This window comes from Palaemon carinicauda, chromosome 24 (genome assembly GCF_036898095.1).
Source record: "Palaemon carinicauda isolate YSFRI2023 chromosome 24, ASM3689809v2, whole genome shotgun sequence".
NCBI lineage: Eukaryota > Metazoa > Arthropoda > Malacostraca > Decapoda > Palaemonidae > Palaemon > Palaemon carinicauda.
The window spans coordinates 65,938,976-65,962,029 of record NC_090748.1 but is presented as its reverse complement, the minus strand read 5'-3'; the positions used below and the strand labels follow the sequence as shown (position 1 = coordinate 65,962,029).

At 50.3% G+C, this 23,054-nt stretch overlaps 1 protein-coding gene across 1 annotated transcript in view; it reads left to right on the top strand.

Annotated features, from left to right (window-relative positions):
- Nucleotides 1–23,054, top strand: part of LOC137618134 (store-operated calcium entry-associated regulatory factor-like) — a 53,260-nt gene that overhangs the window by 16,296 nt on the left and 13,910 nt on the right. The window contains exon 2 of the mRNA XM_068348158.1: nt 354–518. Within this exon, the coding sequence (XP_068204259.1) occupies nt 368–518 (151 nt within the window). The 5' untranslated portion in view covers nt 354–367. The remainder of the gene's footprint in view (nt 1–353; nt 519–23,054) is intronic.

Sequence of the window (23,054 nt, the reverse complement as noted above, 5' to 3'; positions counted from 1 at the left end):
TGGGTAGCCGGTACTACCCCCCACTACTCCATCCCCCACTAAATAGTGATGTGGTAGTTACACCTTGCTAAAAGTCTTATAGCTAGTCTTCCAGCTTTGCCGAAAGTATATTCCACTAATAAAGAGCTCAAGGTTTGTATCGTTTGGAAAAATACAAATTACTTTAAATTTGTCCTTTTAATTCTCATTCATTAATAGATATCTCTTATCAAGCAGACGTAGGATGAGAATGATATGTCATTTAGTATATTTTTTCTAAAACAGTTAATGAAAACATTCGATTGCTCTTTAATTGCTATGATAATTTCTATACCACTGAAGAGTTGAGTATACTAAGAACTATCTAATTCCAGAGTTTCGAGGGACAATGAGGGAAAGAAGAAAAGTTTTCACCCAGGTCATTGTCTTGATCCTCGTAGGGATTCATAGCACAGTGGCTGCATGGGGCTTCGGTAGTGACAGTATCCTCCTGAAGGATATCGAGGTCTTAACTCTTTATACTGGCAAAATGACTGCAGGTAAGCTTGTACATTGCTATGTAATCTGGTTTTATTATTTTGTTGTTGTTCCTACACTAAATACAAACCCTTTTGGTCTTTGTTAAGGAATATACTTTCAGCGAAGCTGGAAGACTAGCCATAAGACTTTTAGCGAGGTTTAACTCTCCCATCACAGGTTAACGGAGGTAGAGGAGGTAGTATCAGCTACGCTGCTCACACAGTGTTGTCTCTCCACTTTTTCTTTTGGCTCAGCTGAGAGCAGATGTTCATCTCTCTAAGCCTCCCACACTGACTGCCATATTGACTAATTTTTTTTGCTTTTTCTTTCCAGGTGTGAATGTGAGTCACTTCTTCCGGTCGTCATGCAGACGTGTCTATGACCCGAAGGGCGTAAATGCGCTAACTTCATGTCCTCTTTTGAGCCTGACCCCCATTTGTTGTGTCCTGCCTGCAGAGGTCAACCGTGTACTCTTGATGACACTTATGAGGAGTATCGGGAGTGGTCTTCCAGTGGGAGAGATTTGGATGGTGGCACAAGAAGAAGTCAGAGAGGGATTCTTCTCCATTGGGGTCATCTTCGAAGTCAAACAAACATGTACTTCCTCTTCAACCCCTCAATCTGTAACCAAAGGTCCTTCTTGCTCGGTCTGCCCAAGGGATCGATTGAGTAGGAGTGTTTACTCTTTAATGCCAGGACAATCATTAGTCCTTTTCTATTGACGATTTATTACAGATTTTGCATTCCCTTTTTGTTGTGGGTCCTCCGTCCAAGGAAGGTCTCATCGAGTTGTTGCTGTTGGGAGCTGAGAGGAAATGCACAGTGGCTTCCTCAGAGGTGGAACTGGATGATCCTTCGTTCGTGCAGAAGAGTTCCCTGCTTCCTCCAGCGCTGTGTTACCAGACCCGATCTCTCCACCTTCACCTGCTGCAGCTCCTGCCACCGACGACAGCGCTCCTCCTTGTTCTGAGTATGCTCAGCCTGCGGAGCGGGACCAAAGTCCCAGGCTTGTTCCTGTTCTTCTGGGGCGTCACCTTGCCCGTTCGCGGGTTAGGTCCTTTCTGGAGTGGTTTCCACCACGTGGTTCATCGAGACGGCGGCCGGCACTGTCACCATCTTTCTCTAGCCTCTCAGAGAATTGTTCTCCTGCAGATGTTACTTGCCCCCTGCAAGTTTGACGCGCACCATCTTCATCCCTGCCTGTTCACTATGTTGAGTCCAGTAATGCTTGCCATTTCCCACATGGAAGTCAGATCTTCGTGCCTTCCTCGTCATAGTGCAGACTGTGCAGCACTACTCAGCGCTCTCAACCTTTGCCATACAGCACAGACAGGAAGATTGCCCAAGATGATCCCCGCGATTCAGGGAGATCTCCACGTTCCAGATCCAGAAGCGCGTGATCCAGCCACAACTCCTGCCTGCCAGCGGTTTCCAGCGTGCTCCCGGGCAATGTGCGACCCAGCTACTTGTCATTGCTAACCAAAACGAGTCCAACTTTCTGCTCATGAGTGCGCGCCTGTGCATGACTCCTCCCCAGATCATTGCTACGCGTCTCATTATCCCCACGTTCTAGGCTTTCTTAACACGATATTCATGAATATCTATACATGATCACCCATCTGCACGCGCCTGTGACGCACACTCGTCCAGATCTTTAGTAGCAGCTCGTGAACCAATTCTTGCTCGTGTTTCTTCTACAGCCTCCGATTGTCCAGTGATGTTAAGCGAAGCAGCTGCTTTCTAACATCAGTCAGTGTGCAGCCATCCACGCGCAGCCCAGCAGTGAGTGATCAACCAGCAGAACGCCGTCACCCAGCCTCGTGCCCTTCTACAGCTCCCCGGAAGAGTACAGCACGATCCAGTGGAGTGTTCACCAAGACTTAAGCGTTCCCTGACTTGCTCTTGCCAGCCAGAGCGAGAGGCTATGTCAGTCCCCTCGCAGCCAATTAAACCTCTTTCTTCCTTCCAGGTGCCAAGGCCTTGGACTCCCAGGAGACGTTCACCAGCCCATACGTTTCCCAGTGAATGCCCTCCTTCTCAATCCCATTCTTTAAGTAGGATAATCCCTTTTTCAATGCTTTGGTGTAATCAGTGAGGTTGGCGGTATCCGGCGCATCGTCCACTGCTAAGCAGTCATGAGCATCATCGATCAGTACTCTCCGGATACCGTTGGAGGAAACGATCTCTCTTAAGTCCTCTCCGCTGTATGCGGGTCTCCATAGGCACTGCAGATGAAGTTCAGTAGGACTTTTTCCACAAAGAGATGACTCTGGTGTTGACTATGAAGAAGGAGAGGAAGAACTCAACTCCTCCCCCAGGAGACATCTTTCACCCTCATATAACCCATGGTTCAAGATTCCTGAGAGAGATCTCGTTGACGTCTTCGTATTGCCTCTCTCCCATCGAGGTCGTCCCCCCAGAACAACGCACTACATCCATGGTGTCGGATCAGCCCCGCCAGTCCTTTCCCCGAAGGATGTTCCTGATTCCAGCAGGCGCAGGAAGGATGCTACACTGTCCCTGCTAGCGGAGTTCCTTCCTCCTCCAAGAGAGATCAGGGATACGAAAACCGTTCCCAAGAACAGCGCTGCTCAGTCTTCCCTTCAGACTTAGGAGAAGTCTCGCGTTGCATCATCGTCAGCAACAGCAGCAGTAGCAAGGGAAGCTCCCACGACATCTAGGGCATCTTCGAGGTACAATGACAACTATGACCCACCCCAGACCCCTCTGGGTGAGACCCCGTGGGTGGATGACGACCAGTATTTAGGAAACAATGACTACCTACCCTGGGCAGCAAGTCCCAGATACACCGAAGCAGAGCAGAAATGTTCTGACCACACCTTTTGGCAGGTGCTGGCCTGCTTGAGGGTCATTAATGGCCTGGGAGACCCTGCCATAAGCCCACGAGGATAAAAATACAGTCAGGCCATCTCTATGGCACCCAGAGACCTCCCAAAGGCAGCAGAGCTTTGCCTTGGTCTAGGGGGTTGAATGTGCCCAGGAAGAAGGCCTTTATGCAGATAGCCGGCATCTTTAGCTCTCTTTTTGCTTGCTTCTCCTTGAACTTTCCGCCTTCTTTCATCCAACTGGAGAGGTATTATGAGGTGTTTGACAAGACACACTGCTCTACCACTAGACCCAGCCATCGAAGTCCTGACAAGTGGGGTTTCTTGCATCAGACTTTCTAGTCTCCCAGTCACCTTTTTCACACCTGACGGCCTGAACATGGAGGTAATCGCGAAATTGTTCCATAACCGAAATACAAACCACGCTATTTACATAGGGGTATTACTTTCGGCGTAGCTGAATGACGAGCTATTAGATTTTTAACGAGGGTTAACTACCCCCTCGCTAGTTAGCGAACTGATCCACTTCGCTTTTGGCTTGGGTGATGGTCAGACGTGTCTACTCTCACCCTCGCATATTGACAGCCTTAATCTTTTTTTGCTTTTTCTTACAGTTGTGTGTTCAGAAGTTGGCCTCTACCTCTATCATGCGGAAGTGCCCTGGCTTACCCGAATGCCCTTGTGGGACTTTTATGTCGGCGGTCGAGACGGACCCTCACACCTTGTGTCCGTACTGCAGAGGTCAACGGTGTGATAGAGACAAAGTGTGCAGTGACTGCAGGGAGTGGTCTACCTCCCAGTGGGAGAGGTTTTCCCGGCGACGGAAGAAGAAGTCTAAGCGGGATCTTTCTCCTTCAAGGGTTTCCTTGAAGAAGGAAAATTCCAAGGACTCCTCTTCCGTTGCCCAAACCTCCTCCGAAGCTCCTACTTGATCGGTCTCTCGTGAGAGGCCATCGAGTGGTAGCGTAGGCCGTTCTTTTGTTGACCGACCTTGGGGTTCGGGAGAGGGAGTTGCCTCCCATAGCGAGGCAGCTCCTCCTCCTCTTCCGGGGGAGGATAATTCTAATGCTGTTGTTAATGATGATTTGTTACAGCTTTGGGCTTCCTTGGGGCTTAAGGATTCGCCCTCCAGGGAAGCCCTGTTTGACTTGATCCAGTTGGGCGCAGCTGTCAAGCAATCGCTGGTGATAGCGGAGGTAGACCCTCTGTCTATCGTCGACGTTGTTGTGGCAGAGGCTTCCGACGGGTCGGGTCAAACCTCTGCTTTGGGTGCTGTTGTTGCTGAAGGCTCAGTTCCCCCCTCTGAACATCCTTCGATTGAGGAGCTGAGTCCAACGGTCTCTCCTGCAGGTGTTTCTCCCCCTCGGGGGAGTTCACTGACAGAGACTCCTCTTCGGAGGACCGACGATGGTGTTCCTGCTCCCAGAGGTCGTCTTCGCCGTAAGTCTCGCCCTCCTCTTCGCCTTAGAGGACTTCCTTCTCCCTACAAGGGAGTTAGGAGGCGCCTCTTCGGCTCCTCGCCCTCGCCGTCCCCCCGCAAAGGTTCCTCCTCAACGTGAGTTGACCGTTGCAGCCGCATCACTAGACCTCTCTGCAGATCGTTCGCGATCTCCTACGCCTGCCAGACCTGCTGACCTTCCTTCACCGTTCCTGGCAGCTGATGCGCAGTGGGCGCCCACGCACCCCGTTATCCAACGGGCACCGGTCCCTTCGGGGCAAAAAGGCTTGTCTCACAATGTGAGCAAGTCCCTTAAGTGCCAGGTTTCACCTGTGCGCCCACGGCGAGCGCGCCACTATCGATCTCCTGTTCCTGCTGTTGCTGAGGACCATCCTGCACCAGAAACAACGCACCAGCGATCTCCTGTGGCAGAGTCGACTCGTCAGCGCTCTCGCAAGATTATGAGATGCATCGACCGGTTGAACGCACATTGCGGCGAGGGCACTGACCAGTGTCTTCGCCACTCCCGGACAAGTGTCTGTTAAGCATCCATCCCGGTGAAGGGTATTGCTGCGGCAGGCCCTGGTTGGCAGCGGCGCCAAGTGTGCGGCCCCCGGAGAGAAGGGGGCCGGCCGGAGGCGCGCGCCGCTGGAAGGGACGGACGCGGCTACTGTGAGCCGTGGCGAGATGGGGATGTCGGACCGGCGCCTACTATTTTTGTGGGCAAGCGGTCCGTTCCCTCAAGTGTGAAATGTCGCCATGTCCCTGGACTGGGCCCCGTTGCTGCGCTGGCGAGCGCTCACCTGCGCGTCAGCGATCTCATGTACGCCAGCGATCTCCTACTCGCCAGCGCACATCTGCGCGCCCCGTTCCTGAGACGCGCCTACTATCGCCAGCTCGTCAACGCTCTTCCCCTGCGCTCCCACGATCTTCTGATCTGGGCTTAGGCAAGAAGTCTCATCTTTCTCCTTCTCGCCCATGATCACCTGCGCGCCCTCGGAACTCGCCCTCTCATTAGCCCTCGCCTGTGCGCCACAGGTTCCAGCCTCTACCGTGCACACTTCCAGAGTTGGATGAGTCACTACGCGCCCGCGCGCCCACGAGCAGTCTTCTTCATGCGCTTCTACGCCTGTTGGTTCTGCGCATCATCTGTCTTCTCCAGACTGCGCGCCCACGCGCTCCATCGCCTGCGCGCCACCACTCTCCAGCACGCCCGCTCGCCCTTGAGCCCGCTCGTAGAAGATCACCTGCTCGCCCACGCGCAACCTCACCTGTGCGCAGTCGCTCTCTTGCTCGCCCTACGCGCCATCTCTCTCCTGGGCGCCATTGCTCTCCTGGGCGCCATCGCTCGCCTGCGCGCCGTCGTTCACCTGCGTGCCGTCATTCTCCTGGTCGCAGACACTCGCCCGCGCGAACCTGGGATTGTAGCATCGCGCCAGCGCGAGCCCATGCGCTATTCCCTCCGAGTTTTGCAACGCAAGCTTCCAACGAGTCATCAGGAGCACAAGCAGTAAGGTCATCTTCTTCACGATCCCCCCCCCCGCAAGCGCAAAACAGCGCTCGCAGGAGAAGGGGAAGTCTTCAGAGAGGTCTAGGCACCCATCTTCATCTTTTTCCTTTCGTGCAGGCCCTGTGGTATCTACTCCAAAAGATCACCCGATCCCCCTCCCTCCAGCGGGAGTCTCTGACACTGCGTCTGTCAGTCAGCAGCCGTGGTTTGGGTCCCTTATCAGAGCTGTCGTCCAGGCTGTTAAGCCCGCCTTCGCTGATTTGGGTCTCAAACCAACGACAGCTTCGACCCCACTGAAGAGGAAGAGAGGAATAGAGATCGTGGTGACTTCTCCCAGGGTCAAGCTGGCTCCGAAGAAGTCCGTAAGACAGGCTCCTTCCCCCCCTCAGACGTTCTCTCCTTCCCCGGTGGACGAAGACTTTCCGTCCTCAGGGGAATCTACCGAGGTGAGACCTTCTCCCACCGCACCAATGGGAGAGACCCCACCGCAAGTAGGAGAATCATCCCGTGTTGGGGCGGAGAAGAGCCCTCAGACTTCTTTGCTGGAGTCCTGCATCCCTCCTAGAAGGGAACCGAAGGACTCGAAGACTATCCCGAAGTCTTCCTCCATAATTCGACCAGAGCCAGCAAGACCCCAGGAGAATGCCCACGTGTCCCCCCAAGTAGAGCATTTGGGGACAGGAGACTTTGCTGTCAGTTCACCAGGAGGAGAGCAGCATGAGTCAGAGCATGCCTTCTGGCAAGTCTTGACTTTGATGAGGCATCTCAACAAGTTCAAGGACCCGGAGACCGCCCCTCGTGAAGGCAAGGATACGGTCCTGGACCAAGTCTTTAGCACTCAGAAACCCTCTAAGGCCAGTGCGGCTCTGACTTGGTCTCAAGGGGTGAAGAGTGCCAGGGATAAGGTTGAGGTCCATCTCTCCGAGCTTGCCTCCTCCAGCCGTTCCTCTGCTGGCAACAAGCTCCTCCCACCTCTTTGTGTCCAACAGAGGAGGCATTTTAAGATCATGGAGGAGCCTTGTTTAGCTCTTCCGCTCCACCACTCTGTGGAAGAGCTTACCAGGGGAGTCTCTCTTGGGAGAGACTCCAGCCGGCAGGTGACATTCTCGGCGACAGATATCCTGAGTCAGGAGAAGGTTGCAAAGTGTGCCATGCAGGCCACTTCGTGGCTGGATGTCTGGCTGGGGGACCTTCCTCCTCTCGGGCACACGCACCATCGAGTTTCTGGCCCACCAAGTTTCGAACTTGTGGGAAAATTCGATCCTGAAACGACGTGATGCAGTGCCCGAGAGGTTCCACTCGAAGGTCCCAGCTGTGGATGTCTGCAGGCTCAGACACTCTTCCATCCTAGGAAAGAGTCTGTTTGAGCCCAAGGATGTGGAACAGGCAGCTGAGAGGTGGAGAAAGTCGAACCATGATTCGCTTCTCCAAAGGGCTCTTATATCTAAGCCTTACAAACCTCCAGCACCTCAACAACCTCGCCAGTCCAAGTCGACGAAACCGGCAGCGGCAGCAAAGACTACGGTATCCAAGCAGCAGCCCTTTCCTGTCAAAGACAAGAAGGGCAGAAAGTCCTTCAGGGGAGGCAAGAATCCTAGAGGGAGCGGCCGAGGCCGCAAACGCTAGGAGTGGCAGTCCCCCTGCATGTCCACTAGTGGGGGGATGCCTACAAAGTTGCGCGTTCAGGTGGCAGCAACTCGGAGCCGATTCCTGGACGATCTCCGTGATCAGTCAAGGATATCGCGTCCCGTTCATAACATCTCTTCCTCCCCTGACAGCGAATCCAGTGTTGTTGAGCTCCTATGCCATGGGATCGGTAAAGGGGCTAGCCCTACGGGCAGAAGTCGGGACCATGCTCAAGAAGGATGCTCTCCAGGAGGTCGTCGACGGGTCCCCAGGCTTCTTCAGTCGACTCTTTCTTGTAAAGAAGGCGTCTGGAGGCTGGAGACCAGTCATCGACCTCTCAGCTCTGAACAAGTTTGTCATACAAACTCCGTTCAGCATGGAGACACCAGACACGGTCAGACTTGCAGTGAGACCGCAAGACTTCATGTTTACACTGGATCTGAAGGACGCGTACTTCCAGATCCCAATCCACCCGTCTTCCAGGAAGTACTTGAGATTCAGAGTGTTCACCCTGATATCCTCATGGGCACACAGGATCGGCATCTGTCTCCTCCGCTATCTGGACGGCTGGCTGATCCTGGCAGACTCTGAGTCGACCCTTCTTCGACACCAAGACAAGCTTCTGGGACTTTGCCAAGATCTAGGGATCATGGTAAATCTCGAGTTGACAGGATAGCAAGGCTGAGGAGGGTCGCAGATCCTTTCCTCGGCCGAGAAGAGCTTCCAGCCCAATCGTGGTTATGTCTTCTAGGTCACCTTTCCTCCCTGGCTCGTCTAGTTCCAAACGGCCGCCTCAGGATGAGATCCCTGCAATGGCAGCTTAAGTCCTGGTGGAATCAAGGCCACGACTCCCCGGACATTATGGTCCCTATGGGCCCTGCAGAACGGACGGACCTTCAGTGGTGGGTGACAGACGAAAACCTCCGGAAGGGAGTGGATCTTCTCGTCCTTCCCCCAGATTTGATGCTGTTTTCGGATGCCTCAAAAGAAGGGTGGGGGGCCCACATTCTGAACCACAGGACCTCAGGCCTATGGTCAGAATCAGAAAAGTACCTCCACATAAATCTGCTAGAGATGAAGGCTGTATATCTGGCATTTCATCAGTTCCAACAGACCCTGGCAGGTCACTCCGTAGTGGTGATGAGCGACAACACCACGGTAGTGGCTTACATCAACCAGCAGGGAGGTACCTTTTCACAACAGCTATCCCATCTTGCAGTAGAGATGCTGCGATGGACCTAAGTCCGCTTGATTTCACTATCGGCTCGCTTCATTCCGGGCAAGAGGAATGTGCTCGCTGACAGTCTGAGCAGAGCATCGCAGATAGTGAGTACCGAGTGGTCTTTGGATCCTCTAGTAGTCAACAAAGTCCTGACTTTGTGGGATTCCCCGACAGTTTACCTGTTCGTGTTAGCCTTGAACTTCAAGCTTCCGCGGTACTGTTCCCCAGTCCCGGACCCCAAGGCACTCTGGCAAGATGCCTTCCAACAACGGTGGGACAACATCGACGTGTACGCCTTCCCACCGTTCTGTCTGATGAGAAGGGTGCTCAACAAGACCAGACTATCGGTCAACGTGTCAATGACCTTGATAGCTCCGCTATGGCATCATGCAGAGTGGTTCCCGGACCTTCTGCAGCTCCTGACGGAACTCCCAAGAGAACTTCCTCCACGACACGAGCTACTCAAGCAACCACACTGCAACATCTTCCACAAAGCCGTAGCATCGCTTCGGCTTCACGCCTGGAGACTATCCAGCATCTCCTCGCTGAGAGAGGCTTTTCGCAACAAGTTGCGAAAAGGATGTCTCGACACCTGCGAAAGTCATCCGCATGGGTCTACCAGGCGAAGTGGAGAGTCTTATGTGGTTGATGTCATGGAAGGGGTATCTCTCCCCTTGATGCCACTATTCCAGCGATAGCGGAGTTTCTGGTGTATTTGCAGGAAGAAATGCGCCTTTCAGTCTCGGCAGTAAAAGGCTATCGCTCACCCTTAAGTCTGGCCTTCAGGATGAAAGGAATGGACATTTCCTCCTCGCTGGAACTTTCTCTACTTTTACGAAGCTACGAGCTTACCTGCCCCCAGTCGGAAGTGAGACCTCCTCCATGGAAAGTGGTTCGAGTCCTCAGGTCTCTTGAGAGACCTCCGTTCGAACCATTACGCCAGGCTTCTGATCGTCACCTGACTTGGAAGACGGTATTCCTACTCGCTTTGGCCTCAGCCAAGCGAGTCCGTGAACTTCATGGTCTCTTGTACTACGTCGCCCATTCAAGGGGATGGGGGAGGTAACGTTCAGGTTCGTTCCTGAGTTTGTGGCTAAGATTCAAAATCCCGGGATTCCGGACCCTTGGTTCGACTCCTTCCGGATTCCGAGTCTCTGTTCTGTAACAGATGACCCAGACCATCTCCTACTGTGCCCAGTAAGGAGTCTGAGGCTGTATCTTAAGAGAACAGCTGCGTTTTGTCCTCGAGTGCAAGCATTGTTTGTGAGCACAGGGAGGACGAAGAGGAGGGTCACTAAGAACACCATCTCAGCATGGATTTGTAGGGTCATACACCATTCCCTGAATGCAGACCCTCCTCCGTCACGTCGCCCTAGAGCACACGATGTCAGAGGCATTGCTACGTCCCTGGCATTCAAGAGAAATTACTCAGTGACGCAGGTTCTACAAGCTGGGGTCTGGAAGCGTCAAACGACCTTCACAGCCCACTACCTGCTGGACGTGACCCACAGGAGGCTCGATACGTTCTCTATCGGCCCTATGGTGGCTGCACAACAGCTGGTCTAACCTCAGGCTCCTTAATGGACAAGTAGCAGAAGGTTGAGGGCATTGTTACTCGATTTTAATCTGCATGAATGAAAAAGTATGTCTGGCCCTTACTCTTTTCTTCCTCCTCCCCTCTCTTGGGGAAAGCAGCATCCTTGGTTCTCTGCATAGCTGACCTCAAACCACTGCAGGTAAACCATGCTTCCTTGTGTTCCTATTATTTAAATAGTACTGTCGCCTCCCCCATACCCTGACGAGGTGGTATTACGAACGTCCTATCCTAGATTTCCGTCTAAAGGATTTCAGGTCAACTTCCTGGGACGAGTCACACTTCATTCCTTCACACACAAGCTTACGTAGGCCGCACGTTCCTTGCAGAGCATTGCAGAGCAAGGAACTTGCGAGGTGCAGGGACTTCTTTTTTAGAGTACTACATACTCGGATTCTGAGTCCCCGGGCAAAGCCAAAGCCAGTAAGGCTGGGACTTACCACCCTACCTAAGGGTTGAGTCACCCTATGTAAATAGCGTGGTTTGTATTTTGGTTACGGAACAAATGACAAATTCGTAGATAATTTGTATTTTTCCTAACCATACAAACCTTAGCTATTTACACATACTTGCCCGCCAGCCCTGTCCCCCGTGAAGTCCTACCTCTAAGCGAAGTGAATCAGTTCACCGGTGTGTGAGGGGGGAGGGGTAGCTAGTTACCCCTCCCCTACCCCCTCGCTAGTTAACCCTCGTTAAAAATCTAATGGCTCGTCATTCAGCTACGCCGAAAGTAATACCCCTATGTAAATAGCTAAGGTTTGTATGGTTAGGAAAAATACAAATTATATACGAATTTGTCATTTTTCCATGCAGGCAACTTCATGGCTGGACCTATGTTTGGGTTCAGTAGGCCATCTAATCAAGAATGATTATCTGTCCCAAGAGAGCACCAGGAAGTTGATGGCATCATTTCCTATATCGAGGACCAGAACTGTAGAGTTTTGTCACCCATTAGGTAGTCAATCTGTGGGGGAACCTGATTCTTAAGCGAAGAGACTGTAATCGAGAAGTTCCAATGGCAGTTTTCAAAGTCGGAGGTGACCAGACTTTGGAATTCAGAGGCTGAAGAAAGTAGCAGGTCCCTTCTATCAATGAGACGTGCTCCCAGCACAACAGTGGTTACGTCTCATAGGCCACCTAATGTCCTAGGTCTGTCTAGTCCGCAACGGCCGCTTCGAATCCGATCTATTTGGTGGCAACTAAAGTACAGGTGGGTACAGCATGAGGACTCTCCAGATACTCTGGTTCATATGGGACTAGAGCAGCAGAAGAATCTGAGATGGTGGTTTGCAGACGAGAATCTCTGCCGAGGGGTCGACCTTCTTGTCCCTTCCTCAGAATTGATGTTCCTTTTAGATACATCAAATGAAGGGTGGTCAGAGTCTGAAAGGTACCAGTACATAAATCTCTTAGAGATGAGGGCAGCTTCCTAGCCCTTCAGCAGTTCCATTAGTTCCTGGTAGGTCACGCAGTGGTGTTGATGAGCGACAACGCCACAGTAGTGACTTACATAAACAAACAAGGTGGTACCTTTACGCAGACCCTTTGTCATCTAGCAGTGGGGATGCAAAGATGGGCAGAAGACAACTTGGTGTCCCTTTGAGCTCGCTTCATTTCAGGCAAAAGGAATGTGCTCGAGAACAATTTGAGCAGAAGGACTGTGATAGTCGGATCCGAGTAGCCAACAAAGTCCTGACTGTTGGGTTCCCCAAGAGTGGACCGGTTAGCGATGTCCTTGAACAACAGGCTCCCGTTCTACTGTTCACAAGTCCCGGATCCTAAGGCCCTCTGGCAGAATGCTCCTCAACAACGGTGGGACATCATCTACGTTTATGCCTTTCCCCAATTCTGCTGGATGAGAAGGGTGTTCAAAAAGGTGAGATCTTCCGCAAACTTAGCTATGACCTTCATAGCTCCGCTATGACATCATGCGGAAAGGTTCCCGGACCTTCATCAGCTGCTGACGGAATTCCCGAGAGAAATCCCTTCACGACGTAATCTACTCAGACAACCACACATGAACATCTTCCACAAAGCCATAGAATCCCTACAGCTTCATGTCTGGAGACTATCCAACATCTCCTCTCATAGAGGGTTTTTGCAACAAGTTGCAAAGAGAATGTCCAGATACCTTCGGGAATCTTCAGTGGCCATTTACCAGGCTAAATGGACTGTCTTTTGTGGTTTGTGTTATGGAAAGGGCATCTCTGCCACTATAGTACAGTACTCCAACAATAGCGGAGTTCTTTGTATATCTTCGGAAGGAAAAACTCCTCTCAGTCTTGGCGATAAAATGCTACTGTTCTCCCTTGAGCCTCGCCTTTAAGCTGAAAGGTGTTTGTATATTTTCCTCGTCTTTGGAGTTGTCTTTAGTCATACGGAGTTTTGAGCATAGGTACGTCCCTAGCGTTCAAGAAAAACAACTCTGTGAAGCAGGTCCTACAAGCGGGTGTGTGGAAACGTCAGACGACGTTCACTGGCCACTACCTACAAGCCATGACCCACAGGAACTTGGATATGTTCTTCATTGGCCCTGTGGTGGATGCACAACAAGTTGTTTAATTAAATACCACAGGCTCCTTGATGGACAAGTACTGTAACAGATGGTGTAGGGCAGAGGCTACCCAGGATCAAGTCTGGCATGAATGTTTAATAATGATTGGCTCTTTCTTTTTTTCATCTTCCCCTCTCTTGGAGAACAGCACCTACCGTCTCTGCAAGCTAGCCTCCTCTGTCTACCGGTAAAACCATTTCCCTTGTGTAACCTGGTATAGAAATAGTACTTGTCACCTCCCCATACCCCATGGTGAGGTGGGATTGGGTAATGTTTATGGTTGGTTCAAAGATTCCTACATTTCCGAGAATTCTTACCTAGACCAGTCACTCGTTAGGAAATATACAAATTACTTTGAATTTATCATATTACTTAAGTAATTGATTTTAAAAAATGGAGAATATTCATACCTTGCTAGTTTCAACATATGTTAGCATCAATCAAAGGGTACGTCCTTTGATGAAACAGTGTTATGGTAATTTTTAGTTTTTGTCAGGTCAGGAAGGAATTTTAGCATAGCACTTTACTGTTCATCTTTTAACCTTTTTAGAATTTTATTATTTTGGCAGAATGTAGTGCCCACACAATCATTTATTAAATCATTTTAGCATTTATAACTGCTTCTTAAGTTTGGTGTATTTTTTTTCAGACGATTAGAAAGCCTCATGTACTTAGTACTGTAATTTAATGGGACCATCTGCCATGGTGTTTTAACATAACTTTCACCCAATTATTTTTACAAATAATGAAGATATAGCGGTCTTTAAATGATGACGTCATCATTACAGTACTGCGTTGTCTGCATGATTTGAGTTTAAAAGAATCACTTTTTGTGTTTATTTTTGCATATATATAGCCATTTTTTCACTTATGTTTTGAAATCTCGTACGTCGGGCAGAGATAGAAGACATAGGTAGAGGGTAGGTGAACGAAAATTACGAGCTTCGAGAACAACAGCCAAAGTTTCCAAAGGCGTATAGAAGTTATGTACATTGTGTTTTCACAATGTCCTCGTGAACTTTATAGCAAACCCAATGTTACCTAAGGTCATAGAAAGAACAAAATGTAAGCAGAGAGCAATTAAAAAACCAAGAAGAGGGGGAAACATGAATAAGAGTACAAAGCTGGAACATTCTAACTAAAACTTTGGCAACAATGAGAGGCTGCTGGCAACTCATGACACCCTTACTCCAAGTGTATTAGTAAACTTAGGATGTAAATAATTTTTTTATAGGGTGCATTTATGTATGAATAAATAGTAAAAGTACAATGTAAGGTTATTATAATAATGTTATCCTGAATTTTTAAAGAAAAGAGGTGAAAATTTATTGCAAATTTTTGGGAGTTCATAACTCAAAAACATACTTATTCACAATTAGGTACATTTTTCTCACTTATTTATTGTCAAGTTTTAGAGAGAAAGATATAATTGAAAAGAGGAATAAAATCCCATAGTTTTGTATACCAGAATTTTTATTTTCTTTTTTCTTTTTTTTCATGAATACAGTATTTTGTCTAGAAAAAAATTAAGAAAAAAGAAATCATTAAAAAAAGGAAAAGGAAAATAAAAAAAAAATCTGTCACAAAGAATTATTCAATTTATAAAGAAGTTGTGATGGTATGATTTTCAATACAATTTATGCCATTTTAGTGGAGAAAAATATACTGTACCTAATTTTTTTTTTTTTTTAATTTATGATTTTTGCCAGTATATCAAAAAGTTTTTGATCAAGTGACTTGAAATTTTTATATGATGAATGTATTATTTAGGCCTATGTCTAAAACTTAAATAGAAATTATGTATTTTGAATAATTAGAAAAAAAAAAATCATAGCCTGGCGGATGGTCCCCTTAAATGAAATTGAAGCCACATCATTGAGCAATTTTATTTGATGTTTACAGTATGAAAAGTAAAATAGAAAATTTTCAAAATTAATTTAGTAGTTTGAAGGAAACTGGAACCACAAGAAATAATATATGTTTTAGTTATGTGTATGAAATTAGAATTGCAATTAGAAAATGGCAGAGGTGTGATTTTCCATGACTGATTGTGTGTGCCTATGACGGAAATGGGACAAGCAATAAGCTAAGGAAGTTTTGAAAATGGAAATTGCTGAATTCTTAGTAGGAAGATCTAGATCATAAGAGAGTATATAGAAGAGGTTTAAACTAGGGGAAAAGCAGACAAAGGGAGAAAAGCTCAGCTTATACAGTAGTCCTTGGTTTACGACAAAAATTGGTGTTAGTTGAATAATCACATAAGTTGGAGCACATCTAAATACATTACTGCACTGAAGTCACTCCCTTATGCTAACTCAGTATACTGTGAGGTTATAAGCTAGGTCATAAAACACACTTTATGACCTTGATAGGACAAATTCGTAGATAATTTGTATTCTTCCTAACTATACAAACCTTAGCTATTTAATAGGGGTATTACTTTCGGCGTAGCTGAAATGACGAGCCATTAAAATTTAACGAGGGTTTACTACCCCCACCGCTAGTTAGCGGGGGTAGGGGAGGGTAGCTTGCTACCCCCCCCCCCCCCTCACACACACCTGTGCTTGAGCTCACTTCGCTTGGAGGTAGGACTTCTAGGGGGATAGGGCTGGCGGGCAAGTTTGATTAAATTGCTAAGGTTTATATAGTTAGGAAAAATACAAATTATCTACGAATTTGTCATTTGTTCTGTAACTGAAATACAAACCACGCTATTTGATAGGGGTGACTCACCCATTAGGAAGGGTGGACTTCCCAGCCAGTACAGGCTTTTGGCTTTGCCCGGGGACTTGTTATTTGAGTGTCAGCACCCAAGAAATAAGGAGTCCCCGCACCTCGCTGGAACCTTGCTACGCAAGTACTGCGGCCTACGCAAGCTGTGTGTGAAGGTATAATGAAGTGTGACTCGTCCTAGGAAGTTGATCTAAATTTCTTTAGATGGAAATTTGTAGACTAGGACTTTCCCAATACCACCTCGTCAGGGTATGGGGACGTGACAGTATTAACTTAATACTATGAACACAAGGGAACATGGTTTACCTGCAGTGGTTTGAGGTCAGCTATGCAGAGAACCCAGGATGCTGCTTCCCCAAGAGAGGGGATGATGAAGAAAAGAATAAATAAGGGCCAGTCAAACCTTTTCAAAATGCACACTAAAACTGGGTAACAATGCCCTCAACCTTCTGGTACTTGTCCAATAAGGAGCTTGAGGTTTTAAAGAAGCTGTTGTGCAGCCACCACAGGACCGATAGAGAACGTATCGAGCCTCCTGTGGGTCACGTCTTGCAGGTAGTGAGCTGTGAAGGTTGTCTGACACTTCCACCCCCCAGCTTGAAGAACCTGCGTCACTGAAAAATTTTTTTTGAAGGCCAGGGACGTAGCTATGCCCCTGACATCATGTGCTCTAGGGCGACGTGATGGAGGAAGATCTGGATTCAAGGCCAGATGAATCACCCTACGAATCCATGCTGAGATGGTGTTCTTAGTGACCCTCCTCTTAGTCCTCCCTGTGCTGACGAATAATGCTGGCACGTGAGGACGGACTGCAGCTGTTCTTTTAAGGTATAGCCTCAAACTCCTTACTGGGCATAGTAAGAGATGGTCTGGGTCATCTGTTACAAAACGGAGACTAGAAATCCGGAAGGAGTCGAATCGAGGATCCGCTACTCCAGGATTCTGAATCTTAGCAATAAACTCAAGGACAAAGCTGAACGTTACCTCCCCCCATCCCCTTGAATGGGCGATGTCATACGAGAGACCATGAAGTTCGCTAACATGCTTGGCGGAAGCCAAGGCTAGTAGGAACACCGTCTTCCAGGTTAGATGGCAATCTGATGCCTGGCGTAATGGTTCATAGGGAGGTCTCTTAAGAGACCTGAGAACTCGAACCATGTTCCATGGAGGAGGTCTCACTTCCAACTGAGGGCAGGTAAGTTCATAACTACGTATGAGTAGAGAAAGTTCCAGCTATGAAGAAATGTCCATTCCTTTCAGCCTGAAGGCTAGACTTAAGGCTGAGCGATAGCCTTTCACTGTCGAGACTGAAAGGCGCATTTCTTCTCGCAAATACACGAGGAACTTCGCTATTGTTGGAATAGTGGCATCGAGTGGAGAGATACCCCTTCCACGACACCAACCACAAAAGACTTTCCACTTTGCCTGGTAGACTGCTGCGGATGACTTTTGCAGATGTCCAGACATCCTGACAGCAACTTGTTGCGAAAATCCTCTCTCAGCGAGGAGATGCTGGATAGTCTCCAGGCGTGAAGTCGTAGCGAAGCTACGGCTTTGTGGAAGATGTTGGCATGTGGTTGTCTGAGCAGGTTGTGTCGTGGAGGGAGTTCTCTTGGTAGCTCCGTTAAGAGTTGCAGAAGGTTCGGAAACCATTCCGCGTGATGCCATAGCGGAGCTATGAGGGTCATTGAGAGATTGACCGATGTTCTGGTCTTGTTGAACACCCTCCTCATTAGACAGAACGGGGGAAAGGCGTAAACGTTGATGTTGTCTCACCGTTGTTGGAAAGCATCTTGCCAGAGAGCCTTGGGATTTGCGACTGGGAGCAGTACAGCGGAAGCTAGAAGTTCAGGGCTGTTGCGAACAGATCCACAGTCGGAGAACCCCACAAAGTCAGGACTTTGTTGGCCACTAGATGATCCAAAGGCCACTCGGTACTCACTATCTGAGACGCTCTGCTCAGATTGTTGGCGAGCACATTCCTTTTGCCTGGAATGAAGTGTGCCGATAGTGGAATCGAGTGGGCTTCGGCCCATCTCAGTATCTCTATTGCAAGATGGGATAGCTGCTTCGAAAAGGTACCTCCTTGTTTGTTGATGTAAGCCACTACTGTGGTGTTGTCGCTCATCACCACCACAGAGTGACCCGCCAGGTATTGTTGGAACTGTTGAAGGGCCAGGAAGACGGCCTTCATCTCTAGGAGATTTATATGGAGGTATTTTTCTGATTCTGACCACAGGCATGAGGTCGTGTGTTGCAGTACAAGGGCCCCCCACCCTTTCTTTGAAGTGTCCGAAAACAGCATTAAATCCGGGGGGAGGACGAGAAGATCCACATCTCTTTGTAGGTTCTCGTCTGTCACCCACCACTGGAGGTCCGTCCGTTCCGCAGGTTGCATAGGGATCAGGATGTCTGGGGAATCGTAACCTTGATTCCACCGGGACTTGAGTCGCCACTGGAGGGATCTCATCCTGAGGCGACCATTGGGAACTAGACGAGCCAATGATGAAAGGTGACTGAGGAGACGTAACCATGATTGGGCTGGAAGTTCTTCTCGTCTGAGAAAAGGGCTTGCGACCTTCCTCAGCCTTGCTATCCTGTCGTTTGATGGGAAGGCTTTGTGGAGATTGGTGTCTATAATCATGCCTAGATATACCAGTCTTTGGGTGGGAAGCAGAGAGGACTTCTCAAGATTTACCATGATCCCCAGATCCTGGCAAAGTCTCAGAAGTTTGTCCCGGTGTTGAAGAAGGGATGACACCGAGTCTGCTAGGATCAACTAGTCGTCCAGATAACGGAGGAGACGAATGCCGATCCTGTGTGCCCAGGAAGATATTAAGAGGAACACTGATGAAAACCTGTGGTGCTGTGGAGAGACCAAAACAAAGCACCTTGAACTGGTACTCTTTGTTGTCTAGGCTGAATCTTAAGTACTTCCTTGAAGATGGATGGACTTGGATCTGGAAGTATGGGTCCTTTAGATCCAGTGTACACATGAAGTCTTGTGGTCTCACTGCTAGTCTGACTGTGTCTGCCGTCCCCATGCTGAACGGAGTTTGCTTGACAAACTTGTTCAGGGCTGAGAGGTCGATGACTGGTCTCCAGCCTCTAGATGCCTTCTTTACAAGAAAGAGTCAACTGAAGAAGCCTGGAGACCCGTCGAGGACCTCTTGGAGAGCGCCCTCTTCAACAGAGTCTGGACTTCTACCGGAAGGGCTTGCCCCCTTGCTGATCCCATGACAAGGGAGCTCAATGACACTGGATTTATCGTCAGGGGAGGTAAAGATGTTATGAACGGGACGTGATATCCCTGACTGATTACGGAAATCGTCCAGGAATCGGCCCTGAGTTGCTGCCACTTGTCTGCGCAACTTTGAAGGCATCCCCCCACTGGTGGACATGTAGGGGGACTGCCAATCCTAGCGTTTGCGGCCTCGGCTGCTCCCTCTAGGATTCTTACCTCCTCTGGAGGACTTTTTGCCTTTCCTATCCTTGACAGGAAAGGGCTTACACCACTGTCTTCGCTGCTGCCGTTGGTTTCGTGGTCTTGGTCGGACGGGACTGCTGGGTTGCTGGAGGCTTATAGGGCTTAGATGTCAAAGCCCTATGAAGGAGGGAGTCTTGGTGGGACTTCTTCCACCTCTCAGCGGCGTGTTCTACATCCTTAGGCTCAAACATGTTCGTTCCTTCTAAGGAAGAATGTCTGAGCCTATTGATCTCGGTGCTAGGGACCTTCTGATGGAACCTCTCAGCCACCGCATCCCGACGTTTCAGGATGGTGTTTGCCCACAAGTTCGAGACTTGGTGGGCCAGAAACTCGATCGTGCGAGTGCCCGAGAGGAGAAACGTCTCCATAGCTTTCCTGGTACGTTCTTTGGAGAAATCCTCAAAGCATATCAGGATACCTAAGGTCCCTAACCAGATGTCAACGTGGCTTGCATAGCACACTTCGCAACCTTCTCCTGATTAAGGATCTCGGTTGCCGAGAACGAGACCTGCCGGTTGGAGAGTCTCTCAAAAGGGACTCCCCTGGTAAGCTCTTCCAACGAATGGTGGAGAGGAAGAGCTAAACAAGGCTCCTCCAAGATCTGTATGTACCTCCTTTGCTGTACGCGAGGAAGTGGGAGAAGCTTGTTGCTGGCACTGGAATGGTTGGAGGAGGACAACTCGGAGATGTGTACAGCGATCTTGTCCCTGGTACTCTTAACCCCCTGAGACCAGGGCAGAGCCGCACTGGCCTTGGAAGGTTTTTGAGTGCCAAATACGCGGTCTAATACCGTGTCTTTGCCCTCTCGAGGAGGGATCTCTGGGTCGGCAAACCCATTGAGAGCTCTCATTAGAGTCAGAACTTGCCAAAACGCATGCTCTGACTCTTGTAGTCCTCCTCCTGACGATGGACTTGCAGCGAATTCTCCTGTCCCCAAAGGCTCTTCTTGGGGAGATTTGCGGACGTCCTCTGAGTGGCTAGTTGGCTCCGTCGTAGGTCTTGTAGAGGACTTTGGTACCATCCTACTTGGGAAGACTTCTCAGCGCGAGGTGGGGTTTCCCCCATTGGTGCGATGGAGGAACGTCTCACCTCACGTGATTCCCCTGAGGACGGGAAGTACTCGTCCGACAGGGAAGGAGAAAAAGTCTGAGGGGGTGAAGGAACCTGCCTCGACGGCCTGCATGGAGTCAACTTAGCTCTCGGAGAAGCTACTGCGTCTGGAACTCCTCGTTTTCTCTCCAGGGGAGTAGAAACAGCCAAGGATCTCGCGTGCGGGAGGGTATTGACGCTCGCGCGGGGGCGCATAATGGTGCTCGCGCGATGGAGAATACCAGGGGTCGCTCGCGGGAGACTGATGGCGCGCGCGGGGGTGATCGCTAGGGCGCGTAGGAGCGCGCAGGCGACTGTGGATGCATAGGAGAGTGCGCAGGTGACTGATGGCGCGCGCGCATGTGGGTGCGCAGGATCAGGGCGTTGAGAATGCGCGGCCGCGCGGGCGAGAGTTCGCGTGCCTCAACAGATGTCGTAGGGAGCGCGCGCGCACGAGAGATATCCCTGGCGCGCAGTTGAAGCCTGTGCGCGTGGGCACGCGTCAGCATGGTGGTGCGCAACTACAGAAGAGAATGGGCGTGGGAAGGAGATTGCGCGCGTCGGTGCGATGGCGAGCGCTGGCAGGCTGAAGACAGCTGTTGGCGCGCTGGCAGGCTGAAGACAGCTGTTGGCGCGTTGGCAAGCGCTGACGCGTAGCGGAAGTCATCTTCAACTTCTCAACAGCACCCAGATCCGAAGATCGTGGGCGCGCAGAAGAGATGATCGCTGTGCGTGGGCGCTGGCGCGCAGGAAAGCGATGGGGCGCGGGAAAGCGATGGCACGTGGGAAAGCGATGGCGCGCAGGAGATTGCTGGCGCGTAGGAGAGCTCTGGCGCGCAGGAGAGCGCTGGCGCGCAGGAGAGCGCTGGCGCGTTGGGGACCGCTGACGAGTTGGAGAGTCCTGATGCGTAGGAGAGCGCTGGCGCACAGGAGGTTGATGGCGCGCAGGTGAGTGCTGGCGCTATAGTTCAGGCAAAGCCTGGCGCGCAGGAGAACGTTGGCGCGCATGCCCATCATCAGCATGGCGCGTGAGGGACGTATGCGCGCGATGTCGCATATGCCCTTGATGCCCCGTATTAGGGTTCAATGCCAGACGAGCATGCAAGTCAGGTTTCGTAGGCGCGTAGTGCGCATCAGCCCTCAGGAACGGCGACGGCAGGTCAGCAGGTCTGTCGGGTAGCAGGTCGATGTGTCCGTTGAAAGGACGACCTTCCACAAAGGGGATCGCGAACGATCCGCCGAGAGGTCCAGGACCAGAGCAGGAACAGTCGGTGATCGTTAACGAGGCTCCTCTGCGGCGGACTGCAACGAAGATGATGAACCAAAGAGGCGCCTCCTCACCGCAGGTGAAGGAAGGCCTCTCTGGCAAAGGGGAAGGCGAGCTTTGCGACGAATACGCCCTCTGGGGGCCGTTGGATCTGCAAGCTGACCTTCTGCAGTCCTCCGAAGAGGAGCGTCTGTAAGTGAACTCTCCCGAAGGGCAGAAACACTAGCAGGAGAGACTGTTGGACTTAGTTTCTCCCCCGTTGGTTGAGCAGGAACGGGAGAAACTAAGCCTTCAGCTACTGCGGGATTTGAAGAGGCAGAGGTATTAGGAGATACAGTACCGCATTGGATACCTCTTACACCACAACGTCGACAATTGACAGAGGATCAACCTCTGCCAGAGTCGGCGATTGCTTGACTTGACAGCGGCACCCAATCGGAGGGCGAACCCTCGAGCCCCAAGGAAGACCAAAGCCGTAATAAATGGGTTAGTGACACATCCTCCCCCAGCGGGAGAGGTGGAGCTGCCTCGCTAGGGGAGTCAACGCCATCTCTTGAACCCCGAGCTTGGAAAACAGTACCATGGTCTACGCTACCACTCGACGGTCTCTCAAAAGAGACCGACTGTGTGGGAGCTTCGGAGGAGGTTTGGGCAACGGAAGAAGAGTCCTTGGGATTTTCTCCTTTCAAAGAAACCTTCAGAGGAGAATATCCCGTCTGGACTTCTTACGTCGCCGAGAAAACCTCTCCCACTGGGAGGTAGACCACTCCCTACACTCACCACACTTATTATCTCTGTCACACCGTTGGCCTCTACAGTAAGGGCAAAGGGTGTGAAGGTCTGTCTCGACCGCCGACATGAATGTTCCGCAGGGCGGTCGGGTAATCCAGGGCAGGTGTGCATAATCACAGAGGCCAACTTCACACACAAACCTGTTACGAAGAGAAAGCAAAAAAAGCATTAACGGCTGCCAAAGAGCGGCGAGGATGAGAGCGGACACGTCCGACTACCATCCGAGCCGAGGGCAGAGTGAGCTCAAGCACAGGTGTGTGGGTGTGGGGGGGGGGGGGGGGGGCTATCAAGCTACCCTCCCCTACCCCTGCTAACTAGCGGTGGGGGTAGTAAACCCTCATTAAATTTTAATGGCTCGTCATTTCAGCTACGCCGAAAGTAATACCCCTATTGAATAG